The sequence below is a fragment of the Aphelocoma coerulescens genome, unplaced genomic scaffold (assembly GCF_041296385.1).
Source record: "Aphelocoma coerulescens isolate FSJ_1873_10779 unplaced genomic scaffold, UR_Acoe_1.0 HiC_scaffold_193, whole genome shotgun sequence".
Lineage (NCBI taxonomy): Eukaryota > Metazoa > Chordata > Aves > Passeriformes > Corvidae > Aphelocoma > Aphelocoma coerulescens.
The window spans coordinates 77,094-97,135 of NW_027183541.1; the positions used below are offsets into that span (position 1 = coordinate 77,094).

Here is a 20,042-nt window from a genome sequence, read left to right on the forward strand (position 1 = left end):
AATAAAAATAACTGATGTACTTTTAAAGACGATCTTTTGGCTGCAAAGGTGTGCCTTTGGCTTCCTGCCAGAGTAGTGAGGGCACTGGGGCCTTACTGGGAGCTCTGGGAGGACACTGGGGCCATACTGGGAGCAATGGGGCCATACTGGGAGCACTGGGGCCATACTGAAAGCACTGGGAGGGCACTGGGGCCATACTGGGAGCACTGGGGGAGCACTGAGGCCATACTGGGAGCACTGAGGCCATACTGGGAGCACTGGGGCCATACTGGGAGCACTGGGAGAGCACTGGGGCCATACTGGGAGCACTGGGACCATACTGGGAGCATACTGGGAGGCCACTGAGGCCATACTGGGAGCACTGGGAGGGCACTGGGGCCATACTGGGAGCACTGGGGGAGCACTGGGGCCATACTGGGAGCACTGGGGCCTTACTGGGAGGGCACTGGGGCCATACTGGGAGCACTGGGGCCATACTGGGAGCACTGGGAGAGCATTGGGACCATACTGGGAGCACTGGGGCTATACTGGGAGCACTGGGGGAGCACTGAGGCCATACTGGGAGCACTGAGGCCATACTGGGAGCACTGGGGCCATACTGGGAGCACTGGGAGAGCACTGGGACCATACTGGGAGCACTGGGGCTATACTGGGAGCACTGGGAGGGCACTGGGGCCATACTGGGAGCACTGGGGCCATACTGGGAGCACTGGGAGAGCACTGGGGCCATACTGGGAGCACTGGGGCCTTACTGGGAGTGCTGACAGGGCACTGGGGCCTTACTGGGAGTGCTGACAGGGCACTGGGGCCATACTGGGAGCACTGGGGGAGCACTGGGCCCATTGTGGGAGCACTGGGAGGGCACTGGGGGATTTTTCTCTCCATTTCGACCCTTAAGAAGGAGGGACAACAGGGCTTTCCCCTTAATTTAAACCCTAATATGATAAACACGGAGGGCTTACCCTCAATCTCAACCCAAAAAATGGCATGGTGAATGTTTTTCCCTTCGTTTATTTTTAGCAAAAACAAATGGAAAATGGGATTCTCTGCCAACTGATATCCCTAACGTCCTGGAAAAGGCAGGTTTTCCTTCAATTGATACCCTTAAAATTGCAAGTGAAGGGAGATCCTCCCCAGTTTAAATGCGGACAACAACAGAAAAAGGATTTTTTCCATTTATTTAAACCCCTTTTCTCGTCGTAACGGCCGTTTTATTCTGGAGGGACTGAGAGCACTTCAGAGGGACTGGGGGCACTGCGCAGAGACTGACAAGATGAAATCTGAGGGGTAAAGGAGAAAGATTCCCCCTGTGACCCCACGCGCTGCTCCGCCTGCTCAGGTGCTGCCCCTTGGCATCTTCTTTGTCCCTCGGCATTTTTTTTGAGCTACGTTCCATGACCAGGCGCATCCAGGTGCTCCCCCAGCCCCTGCGAGATGTTCCAACCATCCTTCCCTGAGAGACCTCCCGGGAATCCTCCATCAGGCCCTGCCCACCAGCAGCTCCCTGCTCCCGTCTGCCCAGATACGCCTCCCCGCAATCAAGCCTCAGCAACATCATCCTCGCCGGCCAGACCGGGGGCCACCGTGGGCGTGGGAATTCCAGGTCGGGGGAGAAACTCGGGGGATTTTTTCCGAGGAAAAGCACGATCACCGCTGCGGGCGCCACGCTGCCGTAAAGCACGGCTGCCGCCCCGCCGCTCCTGCCGCGCTGACGTAAAGCATCGAGCCAGCCGCGCCGTGCCGATCAGGCTGCCGTAAAGCGCGGGGGAAGATGGCGACGGTGACGGTGTGGGAGCCGCGGGCCGGGTCAGGCCCCGCCGGGCCGCACCGGGAGTGGACGGCGGAGCCCGTCAGCACCGGCGTGAGTGGGCCGAGGGGCGGCGGGGGACCCACTTGGAGGGCTGCGGACTCGCGATGAGCGATGAGGGATGGAGATGTTACGGCCCAGGAGAACCCGCCACGGGGTGGAGGGGGCGGGCTGGGGGGCAGAGGGTCTCCGATGTGCGGCTGAGGCTGCACTTGGGGCTGGGTATGGGACAGAAGGGGCTGGCGGAGCGGAGAGTTTCCCAAAGGGTGCGGGAAGGGGAATATGGGTCAGAGGGACCCCCCGGAGGGGGGTACTGTGGGGCACGGGGTGGTTTCTCTGGGGAGGGAGGAGTTGCTGTGGGAAGGGGAGTTCTGCGGGAAGGGGGTTTCTGTGGGGCACGGGGCAGTTTCTGTGGGGCACGGGGCAGTTTCTGCGGGGCAGGGACTCTCAGCGCAGCCCCTCCCTTCCCTCCCCCCAGACCACCATCATGGCCGTGGAGTTCGATGGAGGCGTCGTCATAGGGGCCGACTCCCGAACCACCACCGGGTGAGCGCCACGGGCCGTGACGTCATCAGTGACCTCACGGGGAGTCCCGGACCCTGTCATGGGGTTGTCACTCTTGTCATGGCATCACCATGGCGTCACTGGGAAGCCACCCCTAAAGCTGTGAGCAGGGTCCCAGATGTCCCAGGTATCAATGTCACACCTGACAGGCATTTTCCATCACCAAAATCATCTAAGAATCCTTTATTTATGTGGAGTGAGTCCTGCAAAAGCATTCTCAGGTTGAAGCTTGTGTTCTCGGTCCCAGTCTTTGGATTTCTCTCCACAGATCCCATTTTTCAAACCGTTTTTCCTATTTTCCGGGGAGTTCTCAAATCCCAGAGAACCATTCCCTGGTGTGGTGGTAAAAATTTGATTTAAATCCCGTGTGTTAAAATTGCCCAATCCAAAGGGTTTATTGAATCCTTCTATGTCCCGTAATTCTCGATTCATCTGCAAAATATGGGATGCTTCCCACACTATCATTGTTATAAGTTTAGGTCCGTTATATGGAAAAATTCTTTCCGGTGCCTCAGATCTTTGAGCAAAACCTGAATTATTTTTATTGATTCCATCCTGATAATATAAAATCTGTTTCCCAGCATTTCCAGGGGGTTATTCCGGGATTTCCTGCCCTATTTTTTTTTGCTCATTGGCACAGCAAATGCCACATTTCTAAGTCCCTTGCCTGTAAAACCCAGCGCTTTGTGCCCAGTGAAATTCTGGCATCTTTTTGGGACCGATGCCTGCTTTCCAGGGGTTTCTCAGCACCTCCAGCTCGTTGCTACTCTTGCGGTGTCACCTTGGGGGGTTGTTACAGTAACATCACGCTGCTGTCACCCAGTGCCTGTTGCTCTGGTGTCACCTCCAGCTGCCGGGGGGCCGTCGAGGTGACATCACCACGGTGTCCCGCAGGTCCTATGTGGCCAACCGGGTGACGGACAAACTGACCCCCGTCCACGACCGAATCTTCTGCTGCCGCTCGGGCTCGGCAGCCGACACGCAGGCCGTGGCCGACGCCGTGGCCTATCAGCTGGCCTTCCACAGGTATCCCCCGTGGGCGTGGGGCAGGGCCGGGGGGGGCTGTGGGGCCAACCCCCGGCCCCACACCTGGCCCTGCCCCACAGCGTGGAGCTGGAGGAGCCGCCGCGGGTGCGCACGGCCGCCCGCCTCTTCCAGCAGAGCTGCTACCGGTACCGTGAGGAGCTCAGCGCCGGCATCATTGTCGCTGGCTGGGACCCGCGGAGGGGGGGACAGGTGGGCTCCCTTCAGTCCCGGTGTCCCCCTTTTGCTGCCCTGCAGCATTCCTCTTTCTGCCCGAGCATGTCCTCGTTTCCACCCTGGAGTGTTCTCCTTTCTGCCCTGGAGTGTCCCTTCTTCTGTCCCATAATGTCCCTTTTTCTGTCTGGGAGCGTCTCGCTCTGCCCCATGTCTCCTGCCTCCCGGTATCCCCTTCTCTGCCCCACAGCACCTACTTCTGCCCTACAGTCCCCCCTTTCTGCCGCACAGCCCCCTCCTTTGCCCCACAGCACCCTGCAGCCCCCCCTGTGCCCCCCAGGTATACGTGGTGCCGATGGGAGGGCTCCTCCTGCGCCAGCCCTTCGCCGTGGGGGGCTCGGGCAGCTCCTACATCTATGGATTCCTGGACGCCACGTTCCGGTCTGGGATGAGCCGCTCCCAATGCCAGGAATTCGTCGCCCGTGGTGGGTTTGGGGGATACTGGAGAATTTGGGGGGGCGGGGGGGTGGAGGGATCCTGAGAGGGATCTTGGGATCCTGGGAGAGGATTTGGGGGCACAGAGGAGCGTGGCTGGCATCGAGGGGTGTGGGGGTGGCCCGGGAGTGGATTTGGGGAACACGGAAGGGTTTGGAAGGTCCCAGAAGAGGATTTGGGGGCACAGAGGAGTTTGGGCAGTGCTGAGGGGTTTTGGAGTGTCCCAGAGGGGGATTTGGGAACACGAAGGCCTTTGGGGGTCCCTGACCCGTGTTCCCCCAGCACTGGCCCTGGCGATGGTGCGGGATGGCTCCAGTGGAGGTGTCATCAGGCTGGCGGCCATCACCGAGGAGGGGGTGGAACGGACAGTCCTGGCCGGCTCTGACCTGCCCTGGGGTGATGGTGGCCCCCCTGTCTGAGGGAGAGCTCCTCCCAGGACCCCCAAGTTTGGTGGGAGAAACAATAAATGGCTCCGCTGCCTCTGCTGGATGTTCTTGGGGTCCGGCTTTGGCATCCCCTCCTGTCACCCCTGACTGGGGCGAGGCCACACCCACAGTGTGACAGACACAGACCCTGTCCCTGGTGTGACAGAGATAAAGCACCCCCCAATGTCTGTAGGTCTTGCTTTAATTACATGATCACGATCCATGATTCATTAACAAAGCACAGGGTCGAGGGTGCTGGGGGAAGAGAAGGAGGGGGAATCTGGGGGGGCTCCTGCCCCGCATTTTGAACTTGATATTGGCTGGTAACAAAACCCCCAGAGGGGTGGGAGGGGAGCACAGGGGGAGGGTGCCCTACAGTGTCTATAGGGCTGCCCCATAGGGACAAGGCATCCCCTGTTGTCCCCGTGGGAGGGATCCAGCACCCCTGTCAGGCCCAGGGCCCCTTCATAGGGCCCCAGGGATCCCTACAGCCCCAAGGAGTGGGTCGTGCACCCTTACAGGGCACAAGACCCCTCCACAGGGCCCCAGGGCCACTTCATAGCCTTGACGGGGGTCAGGCACTCCTATAGAGCCACCTCCCCAGAGCACCTAAGGGAGAGGTCAGGCCCCCCTCAAAGCCCCTTTGTGGGGGGTCGGGTGCCCCTACAGAGCCCACAGGATGGGGTTGGATCCCCCCAACCCCCCCCCACCCACTGGGGGGAGGGTGTTAGGCGCTGAGGAAGAGCCGCTGGTACCACTTGTTCATCTGCTCGAGAAAGATGAAGGTGAGCACGGTGTGGGGGCCCAGGCGGGCGTAGTAGGGGGTGAAGCCCTTCCAGAGGCTGAAGAAGCCCTCATACCGCACCACCTTCAGCAGCACATCCTGGGGGGGGGAAGAGCAGTATGTCAGGGGGACCCCCAAAATATGGAGAAACCTTCTGAAAAACAACATGGATGCTCTCCCAAAAGGATGGGGAACCTTCTTGAAATAACATGGACACCCTCAAAATGATAGGGAATCCTCCCAAAACTATGAGAAACCTTCCAAAAATGAGGGATCCCCACCCCACCAAAATCGTGGGGAGCCTTCCCAAAATGCCAGGGGAGAGCTCCCCAAAATTATGGGCATCTCCTCAAAATGACCTGAACTTCTCCCCCACATCCAATGATATGGGGAACACCCCCAACATGGTGTGAAACCCCCCGCATGAAAGGGAACTCCTCCCAAAATTGACAGAGGAGCCCCTCCTAAATTGATGGGGACTCCCAAATGGTGTAGCCTTCCTAAACCCCGCTCGCTCACCAGCCCGTTACGGTACTCAGGTTTCCCATCTATTGTCCGCATGTTCTGGATCCTGTTGGGAAAAATTTAGGAGCGAAACACAACGTTTTGGAGTGGAGTGACCACGTGTCACATCTGTGATTATCTAAAGGAGAGCGGGGGACCCCCCCCAAAATGAACCCACCGGGTCTTGACGATGTCGACAGGCATGGAGGCGGCTGTGGTCACCAGCCCGCTGATCATGCTGGCGCAGAAGTGGCACAGGATGTCATCGCGGAAATGCCCTGGGGGCACCCCAAAACATCAAAGGGGAATGGGGGGAGACCGCCCCAGGATTTGGGATTTCCCCATGGCAGACCCCCACCCTGAACTCACCAGAGTCAAGCAGGAATTGTTTGGACTGGGAGTAGGAGGCGAGCTGGGCAGCGTTGACCACCACGGCACGGGCCATGGTGGGAATACAGCCCTGGGAGAAAATGGGGTGTTTGGGTGAGTCCTGTGCACCTCTAGACCCCACCACATCGCCCCCTGCATCCCCGCTTTCCCCCCCAGACCCCGCTCTCCTCCCTCACCACAGCGGGGATACAGAACTGGGGTGGGAGATGGGAGTTTGGGGGATACCCGGCTTCCCCCCCCAGAGCGTGAGGCTAGCCCCTGCACCCCTGGGAAGGCAGCAGGGGCGTCATGAGAGGATCTCAGGGTCCCCCAGCCCCCACCTACCCTCCACAGCGTGAGCACCCCCTCCTCCCTTGCCATCCTCACAAGGGCGTCGAACACATTGCGATACCCGCGGCGCTCACCAGGGGGCAGCCTGAGATTTGGGGCAAAAGAAAGGGATTTTGGTAAAAAAAGCATACTTGGGGGGGGAGGGGTGGAAGGGGGCACAGGTATTTTTTGGAGGGTTAGGGGCTCACCTGCCATCAGCTGTCATGCGGATGAGGGCCACCTCAGCCGGGGTCCCCACGAAGGCCCCCGCGGCTCCTGCCGTCATGCCCATGGCTGCCTTGGCCAGGAATGGAGGGGGGGTCCCATCAGCCCCCCCAAAACGCTCCAGGAGGACGCTGTAGATGCCCAGGCGCGTGGTGGTGTAGGTAGCTTGGCGAAGAAGCCCCGCCGATAGCCTGGGGGGACACAGAGAATGGCAGGGGTCCCAAAAATGGGAGGGCAGGAAAGGGTCACAAGGGCTTGCAGATGCTTGGGGTTCCGAGGTTTTGGGTGGTCTGTACCCCACGTAGATGACCAGCAACCTCTTGCAGCACAGGATGGACCCCAGGGTGTCCAGGGACGTGGGGTTTGGGGGGTTCAAGAGATGTCCCAGGGAGTTGGAGGTTCAGGGTGGTTGCAGGGTGTTTTGGAGGGCCCGTACCCCGTGTAGATGCCCCTCAGTCCCTCGTGGCGTAGGATAGACCCCAGGGCGTGCAGGGACGTCCGGTACTCACGGCCCTTGGCCCCGGCCCCGCTCAGCTGCATCCGGTTCTTCACCAAGTCCAGGGGCTGCACGAAGACTGTGGCCCCCATCCTAAAGAAAGGGGGTCAGGGAGGGTCAGGGGGACCCCAAAAATACTCACACCGCTCTCCATAGCCCCCCAAATCCACCCACAGCCCTCTCGGAGGAAACATGGAGGGAGTCTGAAGGAGTTTTGGGGATCTCTGGCGGGGGGCACAGGGAAGTCTTGCGGGGAGCTGGATGGGATTTCGGGAGGTTTGAAAGGGTTCAGTGGGTTTGAATTGATTTTGGAGGGCACTGGGGCTTGGGGGGGGGTCTGAAGGGGGCTTGGGGAGCATTTGAGGGACTCAGAAAGAATTGGGGAGGCTGTGGGGGGAACTGATGGGGATCGGGGGGAGCTAAAGGATGGGGGGGCTGAGGGGTTAGGAGGGGCATCGGGGGTGGTTTCGGCGGCTGAAGGGAGTTTAGGGGCGAGCTGAAAGGTCTGGGCGGGGGAATCTCGGTTTGGGAGTGCAGGATCGCGGTTTTGGCGGGGGACATATCTCGGTTTGGCGGGGGTGGGGTGGGGGGGCTCTCACCCGGCCAGGCCGCCGAAGAGAAACTTCACGGACTTCGGGGAGGTCTTGGGCCTCTCGGCCGCCGGCGCCGCCGCCATCGCGGCCGGGCCCTGGTACCGGGGGCGTGGGGGGGCGCGCGGGGTCCGGCACCGGCGGCGCCCCAAGGTGACTCGAGGGGGGGCTCGGCGCCAGTGCGGCTGCGCGAGGCGCCTGCGCGGCGCCGGGGCGGGGGCCCCGCGCAGGGAGCGCGGCTTTGAGGAGAAGCACCGCCTCTAAGGGGAGCGGGCGTGGCCGCGCGCCCGAGGGCGCGTTCCCTCCTCACGCCTCTGATTGGTGGAAAGTGTTTAGGCGGGAAGAGGAATTGTTCAGTAACCAAGGGGATTGGCTGGGGCGGAGGCAGCTGCTAAGTAGCCTCGCCCCTCTCTCGCGAGATTCCGCCATCTTGGGGGGCTTGAGAGGAACCGGTGGCGGCGGGAGGGGTCGGCGACCGGGACTTCCCGCACTCGGTCCCGCCGCTGCTCAGCGCCGTGGGGTGATGCCTCTCCAGTCCTGTTCCAGCCGGTGAGTGCTGGGGGGCACTGGGACGCACTGGGAGATGTTGGAAAACATTTGGGACACTGGAGGGCGCTGTCAGGCACTGGAAGGCTCTGTGGGTATGCTGGGAAGCACGTTGAGCGCACTGGGGGTCACTAGGAGGCACTTTGGGTGCACTGGGGGTCACTGGGAGGCTCCTTGGGTGCGACTGACGGGCACTGGGGGGCAGTGGAGGCAGTCTGGGTCTACTGGAGGGCACTGGGGGCATTCTTGGGTGCATCGGTCAGCACCGGCGTCCCTCGGAGTCCCCGTACCCGTACTGGTACCTCCCACTAACCCCTACTATCGATTCCAACTGGGAGTCACTGGTGAGGTACTGCAGACCACCCCCATCTCCAACACTTATATTCCCCTCCAAACCCTGTCCCTCCTCTCCAGACCCCCCTCCCCCGCAGTTTTGGGGTCCCCTGAGGTGTTGAGGGATATCGGGGACACCAGAGGGCACACGGTATCAGGGATGACACAGGTGACACCACCATCCTACAGGTGTCAGGGTGCTACAGGGAACACGGTCACCTGGAGACGGGGTGGGAGGGAGGCAATGACACTGTCCTCCAGGATGTAGGGGTGCCATGGCTCCACAGGTGACAGTGATGGGGTGATGGTGTGCCCCAACCTGACAGCCATGGGGGTCACCTCATGGTAGGGGCAAAGGCACGCAGGGGGCCCCAACACCTGGGTCCCTCCATGCTGGGTGAGGGGGCAGAGGGATCGACACTCCATCCGGCCCACGGCCCAACTCCCGATACCCCAATTCCCCCCGTGGGGCAACTGCGGGCCCTTCCCCCCCGCGTCCGTGAGTCAGATGGGGGGGAGGGGAACAGGAAGCGCCGGAGCCACCACGTTGCCCTTATATGGACTCGATGGCACCGGAGCTGCTTCCGCCTGCCCGGACGCCTGATCCTGCCCCACATCACCTTCCCACATCCCCATCTCTGCCCTACGCCACCTTCTTCACCCACATCAGCCCCCCCATCTCTCTCTGCCCCACCCCATCCCCCCACATCCGCACCGCTGCCCCGCATCAACCCATCCCACCAACCTCCCCAATCCCCACCTCTGCCCCACATCACCCCATCCCACCACTTCCCCAATTCCCACCTCTGCCCCACACCACTGCCTGAACACGTGGGGCCTCCCTCACAACCTGCCAGAATATCTAGAGTTCGTGCCCCCCAAATCCCCACAGGCCCTTTCTGTTCCTCCCAAATGTCCCCCAGCCCCCTTGTTCCATCTTACCGCCCCCCCCAGCTGCTTTCTGGACCCCCAACTGACTTCCCCCCTACTGCTGGTGCAGCCCCTGCCATCAGTGCAGCCCCCCAATAAAGCCTCTGCCTCCAAACTTTGCCTCCTGAGAGTCTGGGGGGAGGTCACGGGGCGGGTGCTGAGGCATCACCCCCGCCCCATCGCGGACTTTGTCCCCCTGGGGCACGGCAGCACCCTTGGACCCGGGTATCCGGGGAGGCCTCCTCCGCCCTGGGTGGAGGGCAGGACCGCGCCCCATGGCCCCGGCCGCGCATCAAGGTTCCCCCACAGCACCCAGATCCCTGAAATCCCCGACCCGCAGCGACTCCCCACAAGGGCACTTTATTGCTGCCGGCAGCGGGGATTGGGGTGGTGACAGAGGAGTTGAGGATGGGGTCCTGCTGGTCCCTGGCGGCTCCTGCTGGTCCCTGGGGGTCCAGGGGTCCCCGAGGGGGTCCCGGGGGTCCCCCCAAGCCCCCTCAGTACTGGCTGCGCCGCAGGTGATTGGCCATCTCATAACATTTCTTGTTGACGCAGCCACCGTGGACTCCCTCCTTGCCCATGGCCAGCACGATGGCTGTGGGGGTAGGGGCATAAGGTGGGGGGGCGTCATTCCCAATCCCCCAAAACCCCCATCAATCCCCAGACAGACAACGGGGAGAGGGGCAGGAAGCAAGAGATGGGATGAAGGGACCCCGGGACAGGTAATCTGGGGGGACTTGGGGCAAGGGGGAGGGGGGACATTAACGGGAAGCAGGGCAGGGGTGACACAGGTGACAGGGCAGCAGGTGACGTGGCCAGGTGGAGTTGTGTGGGGGAGAGGACACAGGGTGACATGGGGGTGGGGCGGGTGGTACCTGGGGAGCAACAAGTGCTGGGGGTGACACAGTGAGGCCATGAGATACATGGGGGGCACCTGCAGAGGCTTGGGGTCACGGGGGGTGACAGGAACCGGTCAGGAGGTAATAAAGGGTGACAGGAAGGTGTGTGTGGGGGGAGTGACACAGGGTGATGGGGTGGTTCCGGGGCAGGTTCCTCTTGTTGGTGATTTTGAAGGTGGAGGGATCACAGGGGAAGGGGATGGCAGGGGGTGTGCTGGGGAGGGTGATGGGGGTGACACGGGGGTGGTTCCAGGGGGTCCCTCACTTTTGTTGGTGATGGCGGCCGTGATGTTGAAGGTGGGCGCTCCGGCAGCCCCCTTGGTGCGCAGGTCCATGCTGTGCTCCCCCTCCACCAGCAGCGAGTCCCGGATGACGGAGCAGCGCAGCCCCCCCAGCGTCAGTCCCTGCACCAGCAGTGGCCCCCGCTCGGGGCCCACCAGTGCTGCCACCTCCGCTGGCTGTTGGTACAAGGGTCAAGGGGGCACCCCAAAAACAGACCCCAGACGCCCAAAACCCACTCGGGACCCCATAAGGAACACAGCTGTCTTGGGACTGCCATAACTCCCCCTGCTCAAGGTCCATCACTTTTGCAGGCCGGACAAGGGTGGGGACAGGTCAAGAGGACCCCAAAGGCCCACCCAGGGACCACCAAAACCAAACGCAGATGCCAAACCCCCGGGCAGGGCCCCTATAGGGCACTCGGCAAACAGGGACTCTCGTAACTCCCACTCCATGACCATAAAAGGGACCCAGGTGTCCCGGGATCCCCATTACTCCCGGCAGGGACCCCATGTCTGACCCCTGATCCCCAAGGGAACCCCAGTAGAGGACTTGGAAATCCAAGGATCCCCATAACCCCCCAAACTCGAGACCCTCCAGGGCCAATGCTTCCACCAGCTGCCACGGGGAAGAACAGGTCAGGAATCCCAAAGACAGCCCCCCAGGAACCCCATAAAGGAGCCCTCAAACTAACCCCCCAGGGACCCCACATTTAACCCAGTGTTAACCCAGAGAGCCCCATCGGGACCTTAAGTCCGGGGACCCCCATGAACCCCCCCCCCCATATTCCTTTGGGTGGCCCAGGCATCCTGCGACCCCCATGACTCCCCCGTGACCCGCAACCTGTGGGCCCTGGGGGATCCCCGTAAATCCCCCATGACCCTACACAGGAACCAGGGGTCCGGTAGCTCCCCTTCCCCACAATGGGCCTCCCCAAACTTCTCTCCTCCCCCCCCCCATTTCCGTGGGGGGAAGTGGGGAGGGGGGAGGGGGGGTGCGCGCGCGCCGCCCCTCCCCCACAGGAAGCCCCGGCCGCCCCTCCTCCACCGGGAAGTGGCCGCATTCCGTGCATTTTTAGAGGGTTTTTAAGTGGGGAGGGGTTCCTCCACCCCCCCCACCTCCCCGACTAGAGCCCCGCCATTCACTTAGGGGACCGCAATAAAATAGATGGGAAGTGGAGAGGGAGGTCGTCCAACCACGTGGTGTTCGCCCATCCCCCCTTCCCCGGCCGCCTGCGACCCCCCAAAGTGCTCGAAACGGGGTTAAGGAAGGGACTGCCTCGCCGCCGGGACCCCCCCCCCCCGGCTCCAGAGTCCCCCCAGCGCCGGCTCTCCCCCGGCACCGGGTCCCCGGGCATGGGCAGCGCCCGCGCCCCCCCCCCCCCCCCAACACCCCGCGCTCCACGCTGGCGCTTTTGCGTTTTTCTCCCTTTTTTGTCCTTCCCGGAGCCCGTCGCGGGAGGGGCGGGGGGGGTCAGCCCCGCCCCTCAGCGGCCACTGGGTCCCCCCGCCCTCCGCGCGCTTGGGCGGGAAACGCCTCGGCGCGCTACCCCCCCCCACCCCCGCCGGTCCCGGCCTCTCACCGTGATATTGGCGAAGGTCTTGCCGGGGGCGGCGGCCCAGACGGCGGGGGTGTCGCGATAGCCGACGATTGCGGCATCCTGGCAGGTGCCGTCCGCCAGCAGCGTCTCCACGTAGGGCGCCCACCCGCTCATGGCGGCGGCGGGCGGGCGGGCGGGGCGGGGAGGCGTGGCCTGCCGCGGGGGGCGGGGCTGCGCCGGGGAAGGGGCGGGGTTTTCGTCCGGCGCCGGCGCAGTGCGAGCCAAGCGCGGCGGCGGCGGAGAAGCGGCGGCGGCGCCGCGCGGCGGTTTTCATAGGGGACGGCAGGAGGCGGGGCCTGGAGGGGTGGGGCCTGAAGGGACGGGAACGCCCCGCGCGTCCCGCAGGGCGCGCGGCGATGGGGGGGTGGGGGGGGGCTTTGTATTGCGACCCTTCCCCCATTGTCGCGACGTCTTTCTCCCATTGCGATCCCCCGCGTTGTCCCAGCCCCCACTGTTGTCGCGATGCTCGCACTCCCATTATTGTGAACCTTTCCCTTACTGCGCTCACTCCTCCCCTCAAGCCAATCCCCTCGTATTCTGGATCCCGCGATTATCACGACGCATCAGCCCCCGTTATTCAAACACCCCCTCAGTATCCCGACACTCGCGTCCATTATTCCGACCCTCCCCGTTACCTCGACCCCCACCCCTTATTGTGCCCCCTCTCCCCCGTTAGTCCGACTCCCCCCCGTTATCGCGACACCCCCACGGTTATCGTGATCCCTCCAGACTAATAACGAATCCCCCGTTATTGCGCCACCTCCCCCTATATTGTGAATCCCGTTTTTTCTGATACACACACGCCCTTATCGCGACACCCCGCCCCGCGCTGGGCCCTACGTGCAGCCCCGAACGGGGGTCGCTAGCGGGGGATGGGAGTTCAATGTGAGTCTGGGGGTGCAGGACTCCCGCCCCTCCCCCCGTGGGTCGCGGTTTGACTCAGACCCGGGCGGGACTTTCCGGGGGGAGGGGGGAGGGGCAGCGGTTTCACTTCCTGCCCCGGAGTGGGGGAGGGGGCCGGCGGTTGAGCACAGGGAAGGGGGAGACCAAGGCGTTCGGGATCACCTCTCCTCGAGGGGGGCCGAGGGTGCCACGACCCCCAGAGTCGGGTTGGGGGGGGTCGAGGGCTCGTGAGGGCGTCCGTTCCACCCCCCATAAAAGGCCCGGACTCGCCCCCCCGGCGAGAAGTTCCCCGGGAAGTGGTCAAAGCCACCGCCCCTCCCCCACGCTGTGGGGCCCATGGGGCTGAGTCCCCCCCCTCCCCCCTTCGGTAGTCCTTCGGGGTTGAACTCCCCCTCCCGCAAAGGACCTTCTGCACCCCCAAAACCTTGTCCCCCAATTCGCCCACTCCCCTTCTGGCTGGTGCTGTTTCTCCCAGGGCCTTCAGGCGGCGCTCCAGCCCCTCCGGTTGGGGGTCGTGTTATCGTGACCTTTAAGGGGGACTAAAAATAGCCCCAAAGCCAGGGGGGGACGCCCAAGGACCATCGCCAAGTGCTACCAGCCCCGGGCACTTGGGGCACCACCCCTTCCCCCCAGCGGGGGCTGAATTTGACCACGGTCCCTCCAGGGGAGAGGGGCAAAGAGAAGGGGATAAATTATCCCGGAGGCCCCTGTGGGGGAGGTGGAAGGGTCCCAGGCAGAGGCAGCACTGGGTGAGAGGGGCCTGGACCCGCCCTGGGCCCCTTTGAATGTCCCGGGTGCTGGGGAGAGGGGTCTGGGCTCACTCAGGGTCCCCCGTGGCATGGGGAGGACATAGGGCCAGCTCAGGGCACCTGGACACAGGGGTTCCCCCCCCGGGAGCTGGGGGCGGGGGGGGTGTCTGTGGAGTCCAGGGTCAGGCTGGGATGCCCCTGACCTTGGCTTTGACCCCTGGGTCCCCTACCCCACACAGCCATGTCCATCCACAAGATCATGGCCCGGGAGATCCTAGATTCCCATGGGAATCCCACAGCAGAGGTGGATCTGTTTATGGCCAAGGGTGTGGAGGGGCAGGGGGGGTGTTGGGGTGAGGGGGCTCATGGGGGGGTGTGAGGACTTGGAGGAGGCTCAGGGTTGTGGTGGAATGTATCAGGAGTGCTGGGGACATGGAGAGTCCCAGGGCAGGCGGTGACAGTCCCCTCCTACCCCAGGATGGTTCTGGGCAGCTCTTCCCAGTGGAGCCTCCACTGGGATTCACAAGGCCCTGGAGCTCCAGGATGGGGACGAGAGCCACTACGTGGGCAAAGGCAGGACCTTGGTAAGCTGGGACCTTGAGAAAGGGGGAAAGTGGGCACGGTCAGCGACCCCCAAAAACATTCAGGGACCCCCAAGACCCTGAAGATCCCAAGGAGGTACCCCAAAACCCAAACAGATCCCCCCCAAGAGCCAACAACCCCTCCAGTGACCCCCCCAGTGGTCCAACCAGACCCCTCGAGAGCCTACAACAACCCCAAGACCCACTTGGGTCCTCCAAGAGCTCCCAGGATTCAAATAGATCCCCCATGATCAGCTGCCTCCCCCACAATGACCCTCCAAGACCCAACTGCATCCTCTACACCCCCACCCAAGACCCAACTGCATCCCCTAAACCACCCCTCAACACCCATCTCATTCCCCCCAAGACAAAACAAGCCCCCCAACCCTTCCCACATCCCCAAATCCCCACGTGTCGGGTCAGAGGTCACACCTGCCCCCTCCAGGAGTGCTGAAGGCCATGGAACACATCAACAAGACCCTGGGCCCAGCTCTGGCGGAGAAGGTGCATGTGAGAGAGGGGCAGGAGGAATTGGGGGACACTTGGGGGTGTCCCCCATGGGGGGGGCTGACACTCCCTCCCCATACCCCTGAAACTCAGCATGGTGGAGCAGGAGAAGATTGACAAGGTCACGATTGAGATGGACGGCACCGAGATTGGTTGGGTTTTGGGGTCACATCATGAATTTGTGGTAATTGGAGAGAGGTCATGGGGCAGTGGGGCAGGGGTGAGAAAGGGCAGGAGGTGGAGGGGGGGCACCCGGACACCTGGGTCCATCTGCCTTTGGAGGGAGGGCAATTAAAGGGGGTGGTCTTCAGGCCTGGATGCCCAGGTCCCCTTGGCCAAGGGTCAGCATTGAGCGTGTCCACGTATGGGGTCCCTGTGGTCTCTGGAGGGATTTGGGGGACCAAGAGCAATTTGGGTCCTGGTTGCCCCAGGTCTGTCTGCTGGGGTGGGGGTTCAGGGGAGATTTGGGGATTCAGGGGGAATTGAGGCCCAACTCCCTGGGTGCCCTTCCAGCACTGCAGCTTCTGAAAGCAGCCATTGGGAAGGCCGGGTACATGGACGAGGTGGCCATCGGGATGGACACAGCAGCCTCTGAACTCTGCCATGAGGGCAAATATGACCTGGACTTAGAATCCTGCCCCTGGATCCCAAGCTTTTCATCACCAGGGAGCAGCTGGGGCAGCTCTACCAGAGCTTCATCAAGGACTACCCTGCTGAGCACTGGGATGAAACTGAGAGGGACTTTGATGGAACTGGGAGGGACTGGGAAGGCACTGGGAAGCAGGGGAGTGACACTGAGAAGGACTGCGACACACTGCAGGGCATTGGGATGACCTGGGGGGTAACTGGGAGGCACTGGGAAGGCAGCTGGGGACTCTGATAGCTGATACAAGGCCGTGCCCAGGGCTGCAGGGTGGTCACTGTCCCTCTCCACCTCCCCAGGTGACTGGGCCATATTGGTGCACACTGGTACATCCTGGTGGCTGTTTCCCCACCATGGTGTCAGTTCAGGACCCCTTTGATCAGGATGACAGGGACGGCTGGAAGCGGTTCTTGACACAGGTGGACATCCAGGTGGTGGACAATGATCTGACAGCGACCAACCCAAAACTCATCGCACGGGCGGCCGAACTGCGGGCACGCAACTGCCTCCTGCTCAAGGTCAACCAGATCAGATTGGTCACCAAGTCCATCCGGGCGTGAGTCCTCTGAATCCTCGTGCAACTCCCTGTGCAAATCCCCCGCACCAAGTCCATGCAGGCGTGATCCTCGTGTGACCCCGCACCCTTGCGCGGGGGTCATCATCCCTGCATAACCCCCTCGTTACGGAGTCCATCCAGGTGTGAGCGCACGTGCAAATCCCCCACAGCTGAGGCGATCCAGGTGTGACTGCACACACAAATTCACACAAATTCTTGTGAAAACCCTGACCACGGAAGCCATTCAGGCTGAGTCTGTGCAAACTCTCCTGCAAATCTCTGTGAAAGCCCCCGGGTCACCGTGTGCATCCAGGTGCGAGTGCACAGGCAAATCCTTGTGCAAACCCTCGGAAAAAGGCTTCTTGGGAAGAGGCCTCGTGCAAACTCATATGAGGCAAGGCCTCTGCACAAAAATCTCTCGTGCAAATGCCCCTCATCATCCAGTGCAAAGCCCTTGTGTGAAAACCTCAGGCACAACCCTCATCCCAGCTCATGTCCCCATGTCACCTCCTATGACCCTTCCTGTGTACCTCCACAGGTTCAAGCTGGCCCAGAGCTACAGCTGGGGGGTCATGGTGAGTCACCGCTTGGGTGAGACTGAGGACACTTTCATTTCGGACCTCGTCGTGGGGCTCTGCGCTGGCCAGGTGAGTCCCAGCATCCCCTGTCACCCCCCCTGTTCCCCCATGACACCCTCCATTGTCCCCCATCCCCCCAGATCCAGATGGGGGCTCCCTGCTGCTCGAAGCGCTTTGCCAAGAACAACCAGCTGATGAAGCGAGGGGTCTCCACATCTGTGTGTCCCTCCCCTGTCCCCAAATCTGTGTGCATCCCCCCTTGTCCCCACATGTCCCCAGGGGTCCCTGCTGCCTCCATGTCCCCACATCCCCCACAGAGAGCTGGGGGGGTGCCCAAGCCCATCCCCATGTCCCTCCCAGGAGTGTCCTTGTCCCTGTGAGTCCCACATGTGCCCCTGCCCCTTCCCAAAACCCCCCATGTCTGCTGACCCCTGGATCACCCCCACGTCACCCCACCACCACCAAGCTCTCATCCCTCCCAGGATCGAGGAGATCCTGGGGGATGGGGCCAAGTTCACGGGATGCAAATTCCAAAATCCCAAGGCCATGTAGGACGGGGAGAGGCAGAGAGGTCCACCCTGGCCCCCCCCGGCCAAGGGGTTCCCCCCACTTTGTGAAGTAAACTTCATGAAGTACCAGAAGCTCCCCGCTCATGCTTTGTTGGGAGTGGTGGGACACGCACACACACAATCTGGGATATGGGGGTGCCCCCCCTCACCCCAACTGCCCCCCAAAACAGACATAGGGACCAGGCCAGGAGATGAGGTGCTTTATCACCCCTGCTGTGCATCCCTGTCACCCTCCCCCACACTGTTAAATACCCCCGGAGGGTACAGCCCCCCCACCACCCTCCTATCACACAGAGGGGCCCCCGGGGCCCCCCCCGGCCCCGCCCTCGTCCTCCGCCTGCCGCAGCCGCTTCTTAGCCCGGATCTCGTTCATGGCCTCTTCGATGGAGCGCGTGTCCCGCTTGTTGGCCACCGGCACTGGGGGGGCACAGGGTGGAACCAGGTGGCTGTGACTCCCACAGGGACCCCCCAGCCCTCCATCGAGAGCCTAGGTATTTGGGTGCCCAAAACTCCCCCGGGAAGGGATCCAGGTATCCAGGACACCTCCAGGCCTCCTGGACCCCCAGGACCCTCCTGGACCATCACAGACCCCCTCGGGACCTCCCCGGGACCCCCTGCTCACCACAGCCATACGCCTTGTTGGCCTCCATGGTGCGGGCAGCAGCTTTGGCGGCGTCAGAGCCGATCAGGTGCCGATATTTGTCTTTGTAGTCGTTGGGGGGACCCGGGGGGGCCGGGCCGCGCTCAAGCTCCGCCTCCTCCTGCTGTGCCGCCAGCTCCTGGGGGCAAGGCGTCAGCAACAAGCCCCGCCATACACCACCCGCTCAGGCCACACCCATATAAGGCCTGCCCCCCACCGTGAGTGCATGCCACACCCATCTGGCCACGCCCTGTTGGGCCCCACCCATATCGCAATTAAGTCCCGCCCCACGGCCACTAAGCCCCGCCTACCCGGAGGCGACGCCGCTCCTCGGCTCGGGCCGGGTCCCACTCCTCACCGCGCCGATACGCGTCCAGCTCCTCGTCCGACGGCGCGAACTCCTGGGGACACTGGCATCGCCCTGTGTTCCCTCACCTCCCCTGGTCCTCCCCACAGTGTCTCCCGCCATCCCCCACCTTTTTGAACACCATTACGTAGCGACTGTCCTCGTCATCTCCAAAGGAGAAGGATGTCAGCCCGGCCACCTCCGCCACGTCGTGCCTGGGGGAACAGGGAACTGCTGGCACTGGGGCTCCCCAGAGGGGTCCTTCCTCCCCCCACAAGGGTCCCCAACTGCCCCAGAATACAGCTGCCATCCTGGTGTGCTCCTGTCCTGCCCCATGTCTCCAGTGTCCAACGCCAGCATTCACAGTATTGCCCCAACAGTGCAGCCATAGTATCCCCAGTGTCCCCAGTATCCTCCCAAGTGCCCTCCCATCCCCACGTCTCTCAGTGTCCCCAGTGTTCTCCCAAGCGCTCTCAGTACCCCCCCTGTCCCCTCTGCCCCACCCCTGCCCTCCCAGTGTCCCCCGAGTGCCCCGCAGAGCACACAGTACTCCCCCAGTGCCCACCCTCCCAGTGTGCCCAGGGCCCCACTCACAGGATGCTCCTCTCAATCTTGTTCATGGGCTGGAACCGGCGCCGGGGCTCCCCGGTGGCCTGGATGAACTGGGACACCTCCTGCTCCATCTGGGGATACACGGGCAGTCCAGGGGGGCCCAGGAATTTGGGGGGGCCCATGGAGAGTAGCCCGAAATGCCCAGTGATGCCCGTCCCCCCACTCACCCTCTTTCTGAACTCGACCTTCTGGCGCTTCTCCTGCTCCTGCAGCTTCTTCATGCGAGCGGCTTGTTCTGGAGCGGACAGGGAGGGTCAGGGCGGCAGAGACCCCCCCAAAACCTCCGGAGGGCGGAGAGGGCGGGGCCAGCACCATCTCGGGGACGTCACTGAAGGGGCAGGGGCGTGGCCTGGGATGGGCGTGTCGTGTGATGGGCGTGGCGTGGGGCGTGGCCAGACCCCCCCACCCCGTCAATCAGGAGAGCGAGCGCGTGCATAGAGAGGGAGCGGAGCCCGCGTGGGGCGGGGTCTCGCGTGAGGGTGGGCGCCGGGAGTGGGGGGAGGGGGGTGCGAGGGCGAAGAGCCGGGACGCGCCGCTCCCCGCCCCGACCGGTCGGTGCCCCCCCCACCTCCCGGTGCCTCCGCGTCCTCCCCAGCCCCGCTGACCCCGCGCCCGGCGCCGCGTCTCGCCGTCGGCGGCGGCGGGCGGCCGCTCCATGGAGCTCAGGATGGAACCCAGCAGGTCCAGCTCCGCCATCTTGCGACGGGGCGATGCGTGACGCCGCGCGCGGGCCACGGCCCCGGCGTCGTGCGTCATCGCGTCGGGGACGTAGGAGGGCCCGGCCTCTGGGAAAGGGGCGGGACGTTGTGGAGGAGCGGGGACTGGGCGTGGTCTGGCCGCAAAGGGGCGTGGCCTGCCCTTTACAGGACCCGCCGGGGTCTTCCCGGGAGGGACCGCCACCCCCGGCCCCCAACAATGTCCCCTCCTGCCCAGTGTCCCAGTGTCCCTCCCCACACATAAACACACACACGCATCGGGTCTTTTA

General features: G+C 63.0%; 5 protein-coding genes across 5 annotated transcripts; 2 read left to right on the forward strand and 3 right to left on the reverse strand.

Moving 5' to 3' along the window:
- Nucleotides 1-1,738: 1,738 nt before the first annotated feature.
- On the forward strand, nucleotides 1,739-4,552 carry PSMB6 (proteasome 20S subunit beta 6). The gene is made up of 6 exons (XM_068998974.1): nucleotides 1,739-1,861; nucleotides 2,286-2,353; nucleotides 3,266-3,397; nucleotides 3,478-3,607; nucleotides 3,909-4,053; nucleotides 4,346-4,552. The coding sequence occupies exons 1-6, from the start codon at nucleotides 1,772-1,774 to the stop codon at nucleotides 4,480-4,482; spliced, it is 702 nt and encodes a 233-aa protein (XP_068855075.1). The 5' UTR covers nucleotides 1,739-1,771; the 3' UTR covers nucleotides 4,483-4,552.
- A 120-nt stretch (nucleotides 4,553-4,672) lies between these two features.
- Nucleotides 4,673-7,958, reverse strand: SLC25A11 (solute carrier family 25 member 11). The gene is made up of 8 exons (XM_068998970.1): nucleotides 7,796-7,958; nucleotides 7,137-7,289; nucleotides 6,685-6,891; nucleotides 6,491-6,581; nucleotides 6,146-6,236; nucleotides 5,955-6,054; nucleotides 5,792-5,843; nucleotides 4,673-5,371 (listed from the first exon to the last, which is right to left on the reverse strand). Exons 1-8 carry the CDS (start codon nucleotides 7,870-7,872, stop codon nucleotides 5,216-5,218), a joined length of 927 nt encoding a protein of 308 aa, XP_068855071.1. The 5' UTR covers nucleotides 7,873-7,958; the 3' UTR covers nucleotides 4,673-5,215.
- Nucleotides 7,959-8,064: 106 nt separating this feature from the next.
- Nucleotides 8,065-17,650, forward strand: LOC138101124 (uncharacterized). Its single transcript, XM_068998971.1, has 6 exons — nucleotides 8,065-8,335; nucleotides 14,503-14,609; nucleotides 15,052-15,110; nucleotides 16,056-16,312; nucleotides 16,851-16,959; nucleotides 17,031-17,650. The coding sequence occupies exons 1-6, from the start codon at nucleotides 8,310-8,312 to the stop codon at nucleotides 17,268-17,270; spliced, it is 798 nt and encodes a 265-aa protein (XP_068855072.1). The 5' UTR covers nucleotides 8,065-8,309; the 3' UTR covers nucleotides 17,271-17,650.
- On the reverse strand, nucleotides 9,937-12,522 carry PFN1 (profilin 1). Its single transcript, XM_068998975.1, has 3 exons — nucleotides 12,356-12,522; nucleotides 10,760-10,952; nucleotides 9,937-10,190 (listed from the first exon to the last, which is right to left on the reverse strand). Exons 1-3 carry the CDS (start codon nucleotides 12,485-12,487, stop codon nucleotides 10,093-10,095), a joined length of 423 nt encoding a protein of 140 aa, XP_068855076.1. The 5' UTR covers nucleotides 12,488-12,522; the 3' UTR covers nucleotides 9,937-10,092.
- An 80-nt stretch (nucleotides 17,651-17,730) lies between the features above and the next one.
- Nucleotides 17,731-19,826, reverse strand: SPAG7 (sperm associated antigen 7). The gene is made up of 7 exons (XM_068998972.1): nucleotides 19,663-19,826; nucleotides 19,225-19,292; nucleotides 19,040-19,128; nucleotides 18,576-18,660; nucleotides 18,411-18,500; nucleotides 18,082-18,238; nucleotides 17,731-17,876 (listed from the first exon to the last, which is right to left on the reverse strand). The coding sequence occupies exons 1-7, from the start codon at nucleotides 19,811-19,813 to the stop codon at nucleotides 17,746-17,748; spliced, it is 771 nt and encodes a 256-aa protein (XP_068855073.1). The 5' UTR covers nucleotides 19,814-19,826; the 3' UTR covers nucleotides 17,731-17,745.
- Between the last annotated feature and the right edge of the window lie 216 nt (nucleotides 19,827-20,042).

Excerpts from the sequence above, each read along its gene's own strand:
- SPAG7 (XM_068998972.1), bottom strand. The coding sequence starts at position 19,813 with ATGACGCACGACGCCGGGGCCGTGGCCCGCGCGCGGCGTCACGCATCG. Across the intron at positions 18,501-18,575 it reads ACGTAATGGTGTTCAAAAAG|GAGTTCGCGCCGTCGGACGA; the intron begins GTGGGGGATGGC and ends CAGTGTCCCCAG. Across the intron at positions 18,239-18,410 it reads AGGAGCGGCGTCGCCTCCGG|GAGCTGGCGGCACAGCAGGA; the intron begins GTAGGCGGGGCT and ends CCTTGCCCCCAG.
- LOC138101124 (XM_068998971.1), top strand. The coding sequence starts at position 8,310 with ATGCCTCTCCAGTCCTGTTCCAGCCG. Across the intron at positions 14,610-15,051 it reads TGGGCAAAGGCAGGACCTTG|GAGTGCTGAAGGCCATGGAA; the intron begins GTAAGCTGGGAC and ends TGCCCCCTCCAG. Across the intron at positions 16,960-17,030 it reads TGGGGCTCTGCGCTGGCCAG|ATCCAGATGGGGGCTCCCTG; the intron begins GTGAGTCCCAGC and ends CCATCCCCCCAG.
- PSMB6 (XM_068998974.1), top strand. The coding sequence starts at position 1,772 with ATGGCGACGGTGACGGTGTGGGAGCCGCGGGCCGGGTCAGGCCCCGCC. Across the intron at positions 3,398-3,477 it reads TATCAGCTGGCCTTCCACAG|CGTGGAGCTGGAGGAGCCGC; the intron begins GTATCCCCCGTG and ends CCTGCCCCACAG. Across the intron at positions 3,608-3,908 it reads ACCCGCGGAGGGGGGGACAG|GTATACGTGGTGCCGATGGG; the intron begins GTGGGCTCCCTT and ends TGTGCCCCCCAG.
- PFN1 (XM_068998975.1), bottom strand. The coding sequence starts at position 12,487 with ATGAGCGGGTGGGCGCCCTACGTGGAGACGCTGCTGGCGGACGGCACC. Across the intron at positions 10,953-12,355 it reads AGACCTTCGCCAATATCACG|CCAGCGGAGGTGGCAGCACT; the intron begins GTGAGAGGCCGG and ends TTGTACCAACAG. Across the intron at positions 10,191-10,759 it reads GGCCGCCATCACCAACAAAA|CCATCGTGCTGGCCATGGGC; the intron begins GTGAGGGACCCC and ends CTACCCCCACAG.
- SLC25A11 (XM_068998970.1), bottom strand. The coding sequence starts at position 7,872 with ATGGCGGCGGCGCCGGCGGCCGAGAGGCCCAAGACCTCCCCGAAGTCC. Across the intron at positions 6,237-6,490 it reads GGGTGCTCACGCTGTGGAGG|GGCTGTATTCCCACCATGGC; the intron begins GTAGGTGGGGGC and ends ATTTTCTCCCAG. Across the intron at positions 5,844-5,954 it reads GTCGACATCGTCAAGACCCG|GATCCAGAACATGCGGACAA; the intron begins GTGGGTTCATTT and ends TTTTCCCAACAG.